This window comes from Mus musculus, chromosome 4 (genome assembly GCF_000001635.26).
Source record: "Mus musculus strain C57BL/6J chromosome 4, GRCm38.p6 C57BL/6J".
NCBI lineage: Eukaryota > Metazoa > Chordata > Mammalia > Rodentia > Muridae > Mus > Mus musculus.
In genome coordinates this window covers 101,726,040-101,743,357 of record NC_000070.6, presented here as the reverse complement: position 1 = coordinate 101,743,357, position 17,318 = coordinate 101,726,040, and the positions used below count along the sequence as shown (strand labels likewise).

Here is a 17,318-nt window from a genome sequence, read left to right as displayed (position 1 = left end):
GGGTTCGTAAAAGTTACATTTGGTCCTCTGACTTTTGGTACATTTTTTTTCTTCCCAGAAAATTTCTCTATAAAATCATTAGCATTCTGAAAAGAAAAAAGAAAAAAAAAAAAAACAGGCCTAAGCTAAATTAGTGTAAATGTATACTGTCTAAGGTCCTGACTTAGGAAAGTTGACAGTGAACCCCAGTCCTCAGTTCTTGAAGAAGAACTTTACCTATCTTAGCTTTGCAAATTGCCTATTTGATATTTCATACCAGTGAGCTGTAAAAATAGTTCCACAAAACTGTACCCTACTAATATCAAATAATACAAAGAATGATGATTCTTAGACCTCATTTGAAAAATTCACAGATTCTGTGTCTTTTAAAAAGACACAAACATTCTACCTCTACCTGAGACCCACTGGATTGGCCAGGGTGGGAGGCTCTGACCTAGATAAGTCTTACAGAGGAGGTAAACTGTACTATTCTAAGTTCTCTCGCCAAACAAATGGAGAATCAAAGAGGACAAGAGGAAGAAAGAAGAAGAAAGGCATAAGCAGAAAGAAATCTCATGAGCAGTCTGATAGATTGAGGTGAGAGGTATGAATATCAACCTACTTCTGGGAGTAAGAGAAGAATAGAGTCCTTGCCCAGTTGTTGACAGGGCAGCTAGTTAACTCATAAACAGAAGTTGTTTAGAAGGGAGGTCAAGTCTCCCCAGGGCCAGAAGTAGAACTTAGAACACGGGGAAGAAGCTTTGCCTTAGTGGGCCTCCACAGGGCCTGGATCCAACTACTTTTTCATAAAGCAATTTAAATTCTAAGAAGGAACTTTTCTTTTTCATGTTATCAAAGGAACAGAAGACAGGGTCCAAGGTCAGGAGGGAAAGTTCCATCCTCATTGGCCTACCAGCTGAGCAAAATATGTCTAGCTCTCACCCAAGGACATGGGAATAATGTGGTATCTAGCCCCTCCAGAAGTAAGTTAAATAAAAAAATAAAAATGGCTCTGGGCAAGACAGAAGAGAGAAGGGCTTATCCACAGAAGAAACTAAGCTTTTAGAATGAATCCTAAAACTGTGGTAAGTCAGTGAGGTAGGAAAAGCCTAGTGACCCTGGGTCACTCAAAAAAAAAACTTTTCTGCTTCTCCCTGGTTAGGCAACATGCAGAACCTTCACGTCATCTCCATGGGTAACCTGGGGTCAGGCATTTCCTGGTAGAGAGGGAGATAAACAAGACTGTCTTAACATTGCGTCCATTAATACTGGACACAAGCACAGCAAGAGCTGACTATGTCCAGTGAAGCTGCTTGCCAGAGGGACACTCAGGAAAGGACTTGGGTGTCTCCCATCAAGAAAGGGTCAAAAACAGGAGGTCATGAAATGAGACTAAGTACCCCAAGGGAGAAGCTAAGACTCATGGGGAACCATTCCTGAAGTTATGGGGGTGGGGGGAGAGTGGGAATAGCATGGTTGAGAGGAAAGCTAGTCAGAGTGTGGAATTCTACTCGCTGAGTTTCTAGGAAAAGCAGATTTACCAGTGACGTCAAAGAATGTGCTTGACAATGCGTAAATTAGGTAGGGTCAATGAGAACAGTGAAACCAAGGCCCCGAAGCTCAGACATACGGGTTTTGTAACCACCATGTGCTGATTTAAAGAAAACAAAAACTAAAATCTAAAACAAAACAAAACAAAAGCGGGGGAGCAAGAAAAGGGAACCAGCCTTTCGTAGCCAGGAAGGTCCAAACATCCATGTGACTTGACAGGCAGTGCTTTCTCATCTGACCTGGTCCATGGTCCCCTGTGTTCTATGACTTCCCAGATCCTCGTCCAACTGTTTGTCTGTGTCTTGTATACTTACAAATGTTCTGTACTCTCTCCTGCCTACTCTTAATTTCTGCTGGGCACTCCTTAGTTCGTGTGTCCTGATCTTCTCTTTATTACATAGCCACACTTTCAAACTTGGCTTTAGCATTTTATATTTTTAAAACATACTTCAGCTCCACAACGAAGCATATTGTATAGATATTTCCTAACAGGCTGAAACATTCTATCATATAGGAAAGTTCTTTAAGTCAGACGGTAAATGACTCAAATAGCTTCAGGAAGTCCTTGAAACTGACCAGATTCACCAGCGCCTCCCACCCCCACTCCTCACCCCACCACTAAGGAAACAGTAAGAAGCAGAAATCAGCCAGCCCAACTGGAAGAGGTTTAGACCAACTGAGTCACTTGGAAACTCAACCTGTTGAGCTGCCTCCATCTGTGCAGTGGGTCCCAGGTCCCCAGCTTTGGTGAGCAGCCACCTATGCTGGGGTGGGCTTTAGTGATGTAGCTCTATTTGAGTCATCTCTTCTCATATAAGTAACCCTTCACCCATATTCCTATACTTAATCCCAATAAAACTCAGTGGTTCACCAAGTTGGCCTTGGTGGTATCCTCACTTTGGTCTGCCATGGGTGCCCTCTCTGGAGTGAATAGTTGTGTGTGTCGTCTTTCTAGGAAAAAAAAGTGTGTGATAAACACTGTTACCCACACTCAGCTCAGAATTTGGTTGGACACAGTAGGGACCTTACAAAAGGAAAGGAAGAACTTCCTCTCTGGTGTAAAATAAATGTCTAAAGCAGTCCCAGAATATCACATTTCTTAGAGCTTCCCTCCTTCAAGTGCTCAGACAAACATTAATATCTGAGCTCAAACAATGCTTTTCCTTTGAGGATATATTTATAGGGGCTTTTTAAATCCTTTTTAAATATCAGATTTTAGCTCCTGGAAAAATATACTCTTTTTTTCTCACACTTTGAAAGATGTCTTTTGTGAATTTTAATGGAACAAGGGGGTGATTTCCTTAAAATAAAATAATACCTTTAATTACTATTTTAAAGCAGATCCCAACATTTCTAAGTAAGTAAGCTTTATTATAAAACTTTGCCATACAAAGCGCTATGCATAAGATCATTATCAGTATCAAAGCATTCAGAGATGTTAAAGTGGTTGTCAAAATGGGGTTGGATCTGGAAGCTAAAGATCCCGGCATGACACTCAACAGTAACCAACACCCTGAAATCAGAATCTGGACATAGGACAACGTATGTTCTCGCTGGCTTCCAAGCCCCCAGCCTTTCAGGAGAAATTGCCTTTCTGGGCATAAGCACCCTAGAAGCAGAGATTCCTCACTGATGAAAAAAAAGCAAAGAGCTTCCACCCAGAAATGGAGCCAGCACTGATGACTGGACACCAGAACTGATTTTTAAAATCTAAACATGGATGGATATGGTAACTCACCGAGCTTCTATTCTGAGTAGGCTATTTTATAAGTCCCCACACCCAACCTCAGGCAAAGGATGACCATGGATATATAGCATACATGGACCATGACATAAGCAGAAGGTCTGTAAATCCTGGCAGATTATGCCACAGAGAGCAACTGCCCATGTGGACTGAGCAGCAAGTGGGAGACTGAATGTCCTAACAACTAGATACAAGTCAGGGATTTATCCATCCACCCTATGGAAGTACATTCCACTGACAATCATGACTGTTCTCATTTAAAAATTAGATTGTTTTAGCTTTCTTTTCTATTAAATAATAATAATAAAAAGGACCAAAAACAGCTTGAGAGAAGAAGGGGTTATTTGGTGGACAGGTCAAGCCCATTATGGGGGAATGTGTCCACAAAATCCTCAAAGCAGGAGCTTGAAGCAGAAGGCACAGAGGGCTGTTGCTTATTGACTTGATTTCTATCTAACTCAGGCCCACCTGCCCAGAATGGCACTGTCCAGGAGAGCTGGGCCCTCCACATCAACCAGCAGTCAAGAAAACGCTGCACAGACAAATACATAGGTGTCTTAGTCAGGGTTTCTATTCCTGCACAAACATCATGACCAAGAAGCAAGTTTGGGAGGAAAGGGTTTATTCGACTTACACTTCCATACTGCTGTTCATCACCAAGGAAGTCAGGACTGGAACTCAAGCAGGTCAGAAAGCAGGAGCTGATGCAGAGGCCATGGAGGAATGTTCTTTACTGGCTTGCTTCCCCTGGCTTGCTCAGCCTGCTCTCTTATAGAATCAAGATTAGCAGCCCAGAGATGGTCCCACCCACAAGGGACCTTTCCCCTTGATCACTAATTGAGAAAATGCCTTACAGCTGGATCTCGTGGAGGCATTTCCTCAACTGAAGCTCCTTTTTCTGTGATAACTCCTGCTGTGTCAAGTTGACACAAAACTAGCCAGTACACATAGGCCAGTGAGGTGGAGGTAGCCCCTCACTGAGACTATGTCCCAAGTATGTCTAGACTTGTGTCAAATTGACAAAATTTAACCAGTGCAACCAGTTGGTTGTGAAATCTGCTAGATCATAATTTGGTTAGCTGGTTCCCTCTCTAACATGGCCAAAAAAGGAAATTAACTAGAATCTAATTGTGATTTTTTTTTCCCTCATGTATCTGGCTGGTAAGCCAATTTATCCCAGGTGCATTTCAGTCCTCTGTCTCGACAATTACTAGTTACAAAAAAAGGCAGCCACAGAGGTACAGATATAGTATTTCTACAAGTGTAGTTACTTTTATATTTTCAGCTCTCTTATGTATATCTTAAAGATAAATTAATATGGCTAACTTAGCTGTGCAGGACCGAGCACCACCTGCACTGCCCTGACTCTCCTTTTGTTATTTACAGACATGGTCATTGAGCACAGACATATACATAGGAACGCAGCATCACTGGGAGCACGGCTGTTGGGGGACAACTGTAACTCAGCATCTTTCTCCTTTTACAGCTGGGTGCAAGGTCTCAGTGAATCAATAGTCTACCACAGAGATGAAGGCAGTAACTCTTCATATTTGACACTTTGACACTTCCTCTTGGCTGTTTTTTTTTTCATTTTTTATACCTTTTTGAGGCTTTCTTTTATTTTTAATTATAGCTTAGGTAATAATATGAAGTTCTAGGTTTCACTGCGACTTCTTCATAGCTATGTGCCTGTCCACTTTGGTCTCAGCCATTTCCTTCTCCACTGCTCCTATATGGCCTCTTCTCCTCTGCAGTTGCTTTTCTAACCTGGGCTAGGGAGCTAACCTGGGTTAGTTCTCCACTTTTGCTTTCCAACTATGTGTATTTCATTATTGTACTTCCCACCTTCCTTAAGATATTTTCCTCTCATCTCATGATCCCCTCTATAGACTCAGACCTACAAACACACATATAAATAATATAGATATACACAGAGATGCACACACTGCTATAGGTCTGTCATATGTGGTCTTTATGTTGAGGTATTTTCCTTCTATTTCTGATTTCTTCAAAGCTTTCATCCACAAAGTGATGTTGAACTCTGTCAAAGGTCTTTCCTGTATCAATTGAGATGATCATGTGAGATCTCTCCTTAAGTATATGATGGGTTATATAATGATTTATGCATACTGAAGTAATGAGAATAAAGGCCCATTGCCTATAGCTTACAATGAATCACCAAGGGTTTGAATGTATAAGAAGTCAGTATAAAGCTTTCCTGGTATAAGGTGGGAAGGAAGTGCTAAGGAGAAATGCAATAGGCTAAGTGTCCTTATTTGGATTTAGAGTTGATTATCTAATCAGTGGTCCCCTTTGACCAGAGTGACTCAGAGAAATCAACTAAACTTCACCTAAATTTTAGCTGTAAATTTTTCAAGCCCTGGGACTCTTTATTCAATCACTTTTAAAAAAATAATTTTCCTTCTTTCATACAAATAGAATGGCACACATCAAAGGAATTACCTTAACAATCGCTTTAGTCACCAACTGAGACCACAGAGGGGCTCAATGTACGTAATAGCTCACATGGCCATCTGGGTGGCACAACCTGAATTCCACTTGACAAAATACACATTGTTTAAAAAGCCAATAAGTAACTGTGGCACAGGCTGAAGGCCTCACAAACATTCATTCTTCCTTTTATCACCAGCACTTCCTGTTGGAATTTGGATTCTTTTATTTTGGTTTATTTTATATATGTGAGTACAGTGTCACTGTCTTTAGATACAGCTTTAGAGCTTCGGCTGTGCTATAAGAGGAGACGCACTTTCACTGCCTGCTTTTCAGACCAAAGACAGAAGGGACATGTGTGCTTACTCATGAGCACATGTCTTTCAAAATACCTGGACTAAACATAAATAATTCATGTCTTTTTGTTGTTGTTGTTGTTGTGACCTACTGACATTAACCAGGGCCACCAGAGTGATCCTGAGGCCTGGTGGGCTTAACAGGGGGTACACAAGTAAAAACAATGACTCCTCCTCTCCCAGAATTTATCTGTAGCTATTAGTTCAGCATGGAGGGTATGGTTATTTGAATAAGAATGGCCCCCACAGACTCATATATTTGAATACTTGGTTCCTAATTGGTGGAACTATTTTGGAAGGATTAGGAGGTATGGCCTAGCAGGAGGAAGTGTGTCACTAGGGGTTGGCTTTAAAAGGGGGTTTTAAAAGACTAGTACCATTCCCAAGGCACTCTCTGCCTCCTACTTTGCATTTTGAGATGTGAGTTATCCCTGCTGCCATACCTTTGCTCTGCCATCATGGACCCTAATCCTCTGAAACCATAAGCTCAAGTTAACTCTTTCTTTTATAAATTGGTTTGGTCATGATGTTTTATTACAAAAATTAACTAATACATAGAGTAGATCCCCCCCCATGAAACCCTCACACACCCATGACTGACTATTGACAGAGCCAGCCTTGAACAGGCTCAGTGTAAGCAACCACAACCACTGTGAGTTTGTGATTTCAATATCTGTGCCCTGTCCAGAAGATGGCTTTTTAAAGCCCTTCTCTCTCTCTTTTACATCTTACTATGTAGGTGGTTTTAAAGATAGAAGTGAAAGGTTTGTTTCATTTTAAGCACATTGCCCTCTCCCAGAATCTTTAAAATAGAGAGCTATATGAAAACTCTATTTTTTTTCTCTTATGACAGTTCAATTAATTAGCACACAATGGAAACTAGGGTCTTTAATTTCCTCCTCATTCCATTTCATTAATGAAGCATTATCAGCTCTTTCAATTTGGGTGTTCTCGTGGATACATCTCTAATCTAGCTGCCCTCCCCAGAAGGCCGCCCCTGTAAGGGGGAACTGCCTAGAAACCCAAGTCCTCCTGCCATGGCGGCTCTGAGTTCTACTGGCTTCTCGAATTCACCAGATCATTAGAAAGCTAGAGACTCTTCATTCTCTCCATCACATCAGTCCCTCAACAAGACTATACAGTCCTTCTAACACACCTCCCACTCCCATCCATTTAACTTCTTTTCACCAATATCAAGTTTTTAAAGCCATTCTGGTTGGCAATGTTTTTCATGTGGTTTGTACACAGAGAAAAACCTCTCACATCTAGCAAGTGGATGGGGATGCATCAAAAAGAGCATGGGGTAATTTATATAATAAACACATTAGGCAATTCACACAGAGGCATATCTGACAACATCCACATTTCTTTTTGTCCATCCATATCTGCAGTATCTCTGTACCTAAACAAACAGGAAAAGAGAGGGGAAATCTAATGGGAGAAGACTGTTGTATAAAAGACATCCAAGCCACTCTCTACGATGTACACGGCTGCAAAAAGAGGTGCAGGGATGGGGGGGGGGGTATAATCCACTTCTGTGCTTTAAACAAATCAGGTCATACAGACAACCAAATTAATTTCGTCGGTACTCACAGATCATATAAAAGATGGACCTTAGAGTCATAATTCTTGAAGGGGTTCTTAGGTAATGGCTCCATATGACAGATGAATAATGTCAAGTCCCCTTTCATCCAGCACTCTATGTCCCAGTTTACACCTGCATTAAAAATAAACTGCATTAATCCTGAAAAACACTCTCAACAACCCAGTGAAAGAGAAGCACTAAATTGAATTTAGCAGTGTTCTGATACAACTTCTGCTGCCCATTCTGAGAGGGGAAAACAGGCCTGGGTAGGGATGTACTTGGGTGAGCCACTCAGTGTCTTCCTTCGACCCTCATTTTAGTCCCTTAGCCCCCATCACACTCCAGCCTGTTGTAAATCAGAGAATGAAATTCAATTATTATTCCTCAACTTCATTTTAATCTCAAGCCACCTAAACAGGATGGGACTCACTTTTATTCCCCTCAGTTCATGTTTCCTTTTCAAGGGAAATCACTACATCAAATAAGACAACTACCTGTAACCCCTTGTAAGTCCAGCTCCGAGAGATGGGAGAACATTTTCTGGCCTCCACGGGCAACTGAACGCATGTGCCATTGTTTATACAGAAAAACATACATGTATGTAAACAAAAAATGAAAGTAAATCTTTAAAAAAAAATCTATGACTAACAAGACAAAACTAACTTGAGACAACATTAACATATTTCTCCAAATGAGACGTATTCCCAATTGCTGAGCACCTTGTATGAAGGAGAAACCTATGTGACAGAGTAACAAATTGAAATCTTACTATGAATCTATGAATGATAGCTATTATTTACCCTATTCATTTTAGTCACAAAAACAGTTCCCTTAGAAATTACCTGCTTATTAGCCACTTTCATACAAAATTATGAAATTTCCCCTCCAGAAGTAAAGAATGTGATAACGTTTTTATCGTTCAAGACTCATTATTAAGGCTCTGTTCATTCTTATCATATTTAAAAATCAATAGATTGACTAAGGCATTCCTTCTATTTATGAACTGAATTGAAATTATTCTTACTAACTTAGGCATCAGATCATCTAGTACTGGAGTCAGAGGTGGTTGGGAATCTGCTGACTTGAATGGCAGAACCTAAACCTGTGCCTTCTTCAGGAGCAGCAAGTGTCTTACCCACCGAGCCATCTCTCCAAACCTTTCTTACTCTTAAACTGGCTTAAACATGGGGTGCTTTTTTCCCACATAATCAAAAGTGAGCAACTGAGTAGATGGGTGAACATCTGGCAACATCTGAAGATTTCTTTAGCTTGGTTTGCCTGCTGAGACAGGGTCTCACTCTGTAGTCCAGGCTGGACTGGAGCTGACAATCCTCCTGCATGTCTTTGTCTCTCGCATGCCACTATAGTGGCTGGAGATATTTCCTTTATTACTGGGTAGAGACCAGGGATATCATTAAGCATTCTCCATTACAGAGGTCGGTCTGAAGAATTACCTGGACTGAGGGGTCATTAGCATCAACTGTGAAATCCCAGCTAATACTATACAAGAGTCCTTACTTATGTATACCTATTTTCCCATATTTTGAGTCATTTCATCTAATTGACTCAATTAAGTCTTCTCTGTCCTTTCAAAAAATTTAGAAATAATTTTGTTGCTCTAATTTTCATATACGAAATTAGCTAAGCTTTCGGGTGTATAATCCTTATGACAACAATTAAACTCACTCAGCATAACATGTATTGATTGTTTCAGAGAGATTCTTAACCTGCATAATTCATTATAATTCAGAAATATTTTTAAATTTAGTTACTTCAACAGTGTTGTTAATAATTTGATATTTTATCTATTTAAAGTGTGCATTTTCTACTTCCAAGAAAATTTACACCCCAAACACTGTATTTACAGGTAAAAAGAGTTCCTTTAATGACAGTTTTATAGAATATAAAACTATCAGAGCATATTTATTTACTAGTTACACAATGAGCCCTAATTTTAATAATAATATAAAAATTATAATATATGTTAATTACATAAAAAGACATCTAATCCATAGAAGTTTCACAGAATTGAAACATATTACTGAATGCAGGCAGAACACAACACTATATATACTTGGGGCATAAAAGTACTTACCTAGCTGGCGAAAAACTGAAGCCTTCACTACTGAAGCCAGTGTCTTCCCTTCAGTGTTGTCTGTGAGTGCAGAGCAGTTTTGACCTTGCTCATTCCCAAAGCAACAGTGGAAGACTGTTTTGGATAACTCAGGAACGTAGATACCACTTGAATTAAATTTAGCTTCAACAATTGCTTCAGAAGCCCCCTTCAAAGCCGAGGCATTGTTTGGGGCTCCAGCAGGTGAGAGAAAGGAGTCATCGGTTGTGTTCGGTGGTCCACAAAACAACTTAAATTTCCAGGGAGAGATTGGATATGCCAGGTTAAGTGCAGCTATCACATAAAGAAATTCTGCTAGGACAGCAAAAAGACAGAGAAAACAAGCCATCATTGTCACGAAGATTAACTAGGAAGTACTTGAGATTAAATGGTAGAGCATTTTCAAGTAGAAATATTTAACCTTCAGAGTGCTGGATCGGAGTCTAATAAACAACCCTGAGCGTCTACCTTCCAGAGAAGGAGACTTGAGAGTGTGATATATTTACTGAACTAATTCCAGGATTCTGGAAATCCTTGCATCAATTTTCCTCATTAATCTAACAAGTTTACATTTTAGTATGAAAAAAATTTACATCAATTTTCTTCCTTTTTATATGAAAATTATTTAACTTTTCAGAATAAATAAGGAATATCAGAGTGCTTAATTTATCAATAAGCACTAAAGCACTCTTAAAATTCATCAAAAGACTCACAACAGCGTGTAAACAATTTTCACTGAACGCTCTCGAAGAGAGTTTGTCTTTGACTTAGAGACAGTTGACGGTCTCCTAAACCTTCCCAGGAGCCTCCAGATGTGTGATGTCACAGGAAACGCCCCATGCACTGACCAGGAAATGACCCAAAACAACATTCCCTCCAGGAAACTCATACTGTGGATGATCCATGACCTTTTAAACATAAAACTAAGAACACTCACGGAACTGTACCCCAAAAGCCTCACGTTTTACACTTACCTTTATACAAGGGCTTTTTGAAAATAAACAATTGACTCGCTATACATCTTCATTTTACACATGAACCCAAATAATCTGATGACTTTCTCACTGTGTATACTCACCAGCACAGAGAGTTCTGAGAACTGTATACGGATTTGTATGTAATGAGAGTTTTGAAGAAAGTGTAAAGAAAGATGTTCTTTGGTGTCTAAATAGATAAATAAGCCGCATAATTCAGACAAAGGCATAATATTCAGTTCAAAAGAGAAGTATAAAACCAAGCCATGGAGACATAGGACATTTACAAGTATATCCCTAGGAAGTCATCGCAATAGCACATCTGCATGATGCCACCAAGGCCACTGCTTGCCAGGACTTCAATGGAGCAGAAGGATGAATAAGCAGGCAGGAACGCTGATTTCTATAGCAGTGGGGAAAGGTCATCTTGCATTTGTCCAAGGGACAGGATGAACAAAATGAATACTGATATGAGCTATAGACTTTAGATGACAATGATCATCAAAACACAGGAAAAATATTTAAAAAAAAAAAAAGGCTTATAGAACATTTGTAGTTCCAGCTACGCAGGAGGCTGAGGCTGAAGGTTCCCTAGGGCCATCAGTTTCAAGACCAGCCTGGGCAACATCATGAGAGCCCTGTCTCAAAAGAAAAGGGACTGGAATTAAAAAGGAGGGGAGGTCCCATTTATAATAACTACATTTTTAAAAGCATCAAGGAAGTGAAAGATTTCTACACTACCTATAAAACATGGATGTAAAAAAGACAACACAAATAGGAAAATATTCTATTTTCATACAACTGAAAGAATATCTATTTAAAAAAATCTACTACCTAAATCAGTGCAGAAATTCAATGCAATTCATATCAAAACGCCAAAAACGTTCTTAATAGAAATAAACAGTACAAAAGTTCATATGGAACCATAAAGGACTACCAAAACCAAAGAAATTCAAGATCAAGAACAAAGTTGACTCCAGCCATGCATGGCAGAGCACGCGTGTTAATTGTAGCTAGCACTCAGAAGGCAGAAACAGGCAGATCTCTGAGTTTGATGCCAGAGGTCCTCAGAGCAAGTTCTAGGACGGCCAGTGCAACACAGAGAAACCCTGTTTTGATGGAAGGAAACAGAATAAGTCTGATTCCAAACACAGGACCAAGTCATATAGCTAAAGCAGCTCAGTGCTGACATAAAAGGCACCTGAATCAATGGCTCACAACCACACACTCAGGAATAACTGTGTTTCCCGAACCAACTACGCTTCAACAAAACTGCCTGCCAGAAATGCACTGGGGAATTAATGGTCTGTTTAGTAAATGGCACTGGGCAAAATGGACATTTATAAGCCAAGCAAGCAAGCAAGCAAGCGGGAGGGAGGGAGGGAGGGAGGGAGGGAGGGAGGGAGGGAGGGAAGGAGGGAGGGAGGAAATATCCTCATCTTTCATCATACACAAAATTAATTTAAGATGGGTCAGTAGCCTAAACAGCAGACCTACAACTATGACAAAACTACAGTAAATCCAGGAAACACCAACACAGAGCTACATGATATTTTGGGACAGACTCCTACATCACTGGCCATTACAGCAAAAATAGACAAAGACTATGTCAAACTCTAGACTCGTCACTGCAAAGGACATACGCAACAGAGCGACTGTTCATATGTCAAACCTCAGAATGGGGTGAAATGTCTATAAACTGTATGTCTAATATGGGGCTCACATCCAAAATAAACAAAGGACCACATATCTGTGGCACTAATTGGGAAAAAAGGACATGAAGTTGGGAGGGAGATATAGTTACTGGGAATATGAAGGGAGACTTGAATATGTATTCCTTAACCTTGCAACTGAGCATGCTCAACAATGGGTATGTGTGGGCATCCCCCCTCCCCCAATAAAATCCTGCTCTCTCTTCTTGCATGCTGCATGCAGGACAGCTGCTTCCATTCTTACAGGACAACTGTCTCCACTCTTGCATCTCTCAGCTGAGCTTGTTGTCTTTCCATTCACCAAGATGGGAACGCACTGTGTTCAGAAACAGTCCTTGTCCCCTCCCCTCCATCTTCCACATGAAAGCCCCTCCCCTACTAAATCTGGGTGGGCTTTATCTGGCACTATAAGTTAGGTTGCATCTTCTTCGGGGTAGGGACTCATTCTGTGGATCAGACTTGCCTTGAATTCTTGCTCTTCCTGTCTCAGACTTCTGAGGGCTTAGACTACAGGCCTGGCTAAACTGCATCCCTTAAAGCTCTAGTACATAGAATTTTAAAGAATTATACAATGTGCATTTTTCCTGTCTTCTTTAACTTAAAATATTTGACACTCATCCATATTGTACATATTTACTTTTGTATACTAATATTTCCTTCTACAGATTTACCATGATTTGGTTATTCTTTTATCTGTCTAAGGTCATTTAGGTTATTTCCAGTTTGTAAATAAAGCTGTTATGGAAACAAAAAAAAAAAAAAAAGAAGAAAGAAAAAAAGAAAAGCACTCTAAAAATAACCGTACTTTAAGATATTCAAAAGACACAAGCAAACATCTGCCAAGAGAAGATGTACAAGGAACTGGAGAAATGGTTCAGCAGTTAGCAGCAATTGCTGCTCTCCCAGAGAAGCCAGGTTCAATTCCCAGCACACCCGTGGTGTTTTACAAAGTCCTGGAACTCTAGTTCCGGAACTCTAGTTCCAGACATGCACCCTCTTCTGGCCTCCATGGACACTATGTGATACATAGACATACATGCAGGCAAAGCACCAAGACAATAAAACAAATATATATATATATATATATATATATATATATATATATATATATATATATATATATATATGTGTGTGATATATATATATATATATGTGTGTGTGTGTGTGTGTGTGGTAGTATGTGTGTGTGTGTGTGTGTGTGTGTGTGGTAGTATGTGTGTGTGTGTATGAAAACGTTCAGCTTCACTAATCACCAGATAAACCAAGACAAAAATCACAATGCTACATCACCCTACTCCTGTTAGAAAGGAAGTTCTCAAAAAGACAAAATTGACAAGCATTAGCCAAGGTGAGCACCATTCTTTGATAATATCCCTCAGAGCACATACTGTCATTACTGCAAAAGTAAACCTGTCTTTACACATGTGAATAAAATTGTATGCATGTGCGTCTGTGTGTGTGTTTCAGACCTTTGCATTTAGACACCATCGGCTCTCCTGGTTCTCCTGGGTTTCCTGGGTCTGCAGCTTCCCAACTGCAAATCTTAGAACCACTCAGTCTTTGTAATTACATGATCCAGCTGCTTATAAACATCTTAATGTGTATGTGTGCACATATGTGTACACACATGTACACACACATTATTACCATCATCAGTTCTGTTTCTCTATGGAGCTTTAATGCGCAGCTAAAACTCTATTACTTTTTTTGAAATTCTAAAAGTTGTCTAAGACCAATAAAATCCAACAAGATAACTGAAATGTATGAACTAAAAATCTCATTAGAAATATATCAGCTTCCAAACGCTGACACCATTGCATACACTAGCAAGATTTTGCTGAAAGGACCCAGATATAGCTCTCTCTTGTGAGACTATGCCGGGGCCTAGCAAACACAAAAGTGTATGCTCACAGTCAGTTATTGGATGGATCACAGGGCCCCCAATGGAGGAGCTAGAGAAAGTATCCAAGGAGCTAAAGGGAACTGCAACCCTATAGGTGGAACAACAATATGAACTAACCAGTACCCCTGAGCTCTTGACTCTAGCTGCATATGTATCAAAAGATGGCATATAAAGTTTGCAAGTCCAATGGGCCTCTCTTTGCAGTGATGGCCGACTAGGCCATCTTTTGATACATATGCAAACTTTATATGCCCCAGTACAGGGGAACGCCAGGGCCAAAAAGGGGGAGTGGGTGGGTAGGGGATTGGGGGGGTGGGTATGGGGGACCTTTGGGGTAGCATTGAAAATGTAAACGAGGAAAATACCTAATAATAATTATAAAAAAGATTATTTGAACACTTTTGACAAAAAATTGTTACCCATATGATATTATTGTCAGTCTCATTAAATATGTAATTCATGCTTTAAAAAAAAAAAAAAAAGATGGCCTAGTCGGCCATCACTGGAAAGAGAGGCCCATTGGACTTGCAAACTTTATATGCCTCAGTACAGGGGAACGCCAGGGCCAAAAAGGGGGAGTGGGTAGGTACGGGAGTTGGGGGGAGGGTATGGGGGACTTTTGGGATAGCATTGGAAATGTAAATGAGGAAAATACCTAATAAAAAGTATTAAAATAAATAAATAAATACAACAAAACAAAGCCAAAAAAGAAAAGAAAGATAGTCAATTAACTGTCCAACCTCACAAAAAAATCAAATAGATAAAATGAAACAAAATGTTCTTATGGAACTACAGAACAGCTATTCGTAGACATGGGTTGGGACCACAAAGTACCAGGTATCAGTCAACATAAAGTTCCTCTTTAGAAACACACTCTATAGTAATATCATCCCCAAAACTCAAAGGTGTGTGCCACTTACCCCAGTGTAACAAAACCACATAGAATTTCTGACACATCATCTTTCTTCAGAGGTGTACACCTGGAAAACAATAAATCAAACACAAATCAGTACACATAGAAAAATTCATATGTACTGGCAGTCTATAGAAAAAAAAAAAGAAAAAAGATTACAAATACGTCTTCAAACTTCCATGTTCAAATATATTGGGTCAATATCAGAGAACCATTTCATATATTATATTGGTTTGTGTGTATGTATGTCATATGTGTATGTGTTTGTAGCGTGAGGTAGTATTATGGTGAATATGTTGAATATTATGTGGGGTGTATGTGGTTGTGTATGTGTGTGTATATGTGTGTGTATGTGCATGATATGTGAATGTATGGTTCATATGTGTGTGTGGTGTGGATAGGATATGATGTATGTGTTGTATATGTATATGGTGTGTTTGTGGGGTGTATGCTATGTATATGTGTTTGGGGTGTACATGTGTGTTGCATATGTGTGGCCTATTATATGTTTGTATATGTGATATGTATATATGTGTATGTATGTATGATGTATATGTGTGGTTGTGTGTATTTTGTAATATGTTTATATGTGTATATAGTGTGTATACATGTATGCAGTATGTGGTGTATATGTGTGGTCTGTGTGTGTGTGTGTGTAGTGTAGTATATTAAGCAGAGTATTTATATAGTGGAGGGTCTCCATTACTGTGGGCATCTTGGGACCAAAGGGTTTATCTCATTTGTACTTCCACACAATGATTGATCCATCATCATCAAGGAAGTTAAGGTACTAACTGCAGGAACCTGGAGGCAGGAACCTTACCAGCTTCGTCCACCAGCTCTCTTACAGCACCAAGAACTACCAACCCAGGGTGAAAATGCCCACAGTGAACTGGCCCTCTCACATCAATCATCAATCAAAAAAGTTGCATAACAGGCTTTTCCACAGGCCAATCTGTTGAGGGCATTTTCTGCATTGAGAGTTCCTCTTCCAAAATGACTCCAGCTTATGTCACATTGACAAAAAAACTAGCCAACACAATGGGTATGTGATATATATGTAATGTACTCTACATATGTGCATTTGTGTTTACATATGTGCATTATGTTATGTGCATGTGTGTTGTGTGTGTAGTACGTGCATATGTGTACGTATGAGGGTGTGCTATGCACACCTGCTAGTGGATGTGTACACATGCGCACATGAGAGGCATCCATTTGGGTGTGCTTGCATGTGGTGGCATGACCTTGACGTGGTTGGTGTCTTTCCTCAACTACTCTCCACTTGTATCTTTTTTGGTACAGGTCTCTTTGCTAAACCTGAAGCTCATGAATTCAGCCAGGCTGGTTGGCCAATGGACATCAAGGACCCTCCAGTGTCTAGCCCTCCAGCACTGGACCTACAAGAGGATGACCCTGTCTCCAGCTTTTCACTGGTTCTAGGAGTGAAAACTCAGGTCCCTCTGCTTATGTGGCAGGCATTTTGCCAGCGGATCCATCTCCCCCATACCTATATTTGAGTTTTAAAAAATAAGATGTATTTATCTCTTCTTAGAAACATAGTAGGTACTCATAAATATTTGTTGAATACATTAACCTAGGTGACATACAGCCTTGTAGCTTACAAACAACGCTTTTTAAAGCTATTTAGGAATTTAGGCAGAGAAAAATGGCTGGTTGAAATGTACAAAATTTGAAGAAATCTTTAAAGAGAATCCGGAAGCTCACTCATAGTCTGATCTGAAAGGAATGCATGACGACTTTTAGCTATTCAGTCAGCCACCCACCCTGCAGAGTGCACCCGACACTGAGGGCCTAGTAAATACATCGATTGCTCATCTGTTGTTACTTTAAACTCGAAACAAAAGAAAATCAGACTCTCTGTTCTACTGAGTGATCACGTTATGGGTTTCCAGAGGAAGATCAGACGGTTCATTTTTATAACTAATGATTACGTTGTCATTTTGATCTACCAAATCCACAAATATAAAACAAAACAGTCTCAGTTAGTGTCTGAATGAGAGATTAGACGGAGCA

The 17,318-nt window shown here is 39.8% G+C and overlaps 1 protein-coding gene across 4 annotated transcripts in view; it reads right to left on the bottom strand.

Moving 5' to 3' along the window:
• The window catches only part of Lepr (leptin receptor), a 98,216-nt gene that overhangs the window by 71,995 nt on the left and 8,903 nt on the right, over nt 1-17,318 (bottom strand). For all 4 annotated transcript variants that reach the window (XM_017320002.2, NM_010704.2, NM_146146.3 and 1 more), the window contains exons 2-4: nt 15,289-15,348; nt 9,762-10,091; nt 7,675-7,798 (exon numbers count right to left, since the gene is read on the bottom strand). In XM_017320002.2, coding sequence (XP_017175491.1) covers nt 7,675-7,798; nt 9,762-10,091; nt 15,289-15,328 — 494 coding nt within the window. In that variant the 5' untranslated portion in view covers nt 15,329-15,348. The remainder of the gene's footprint in view (nt 1-7,674; nt 7,799-9,761; nt 10,092-15,288; nt 15,349-17,318) is intronic.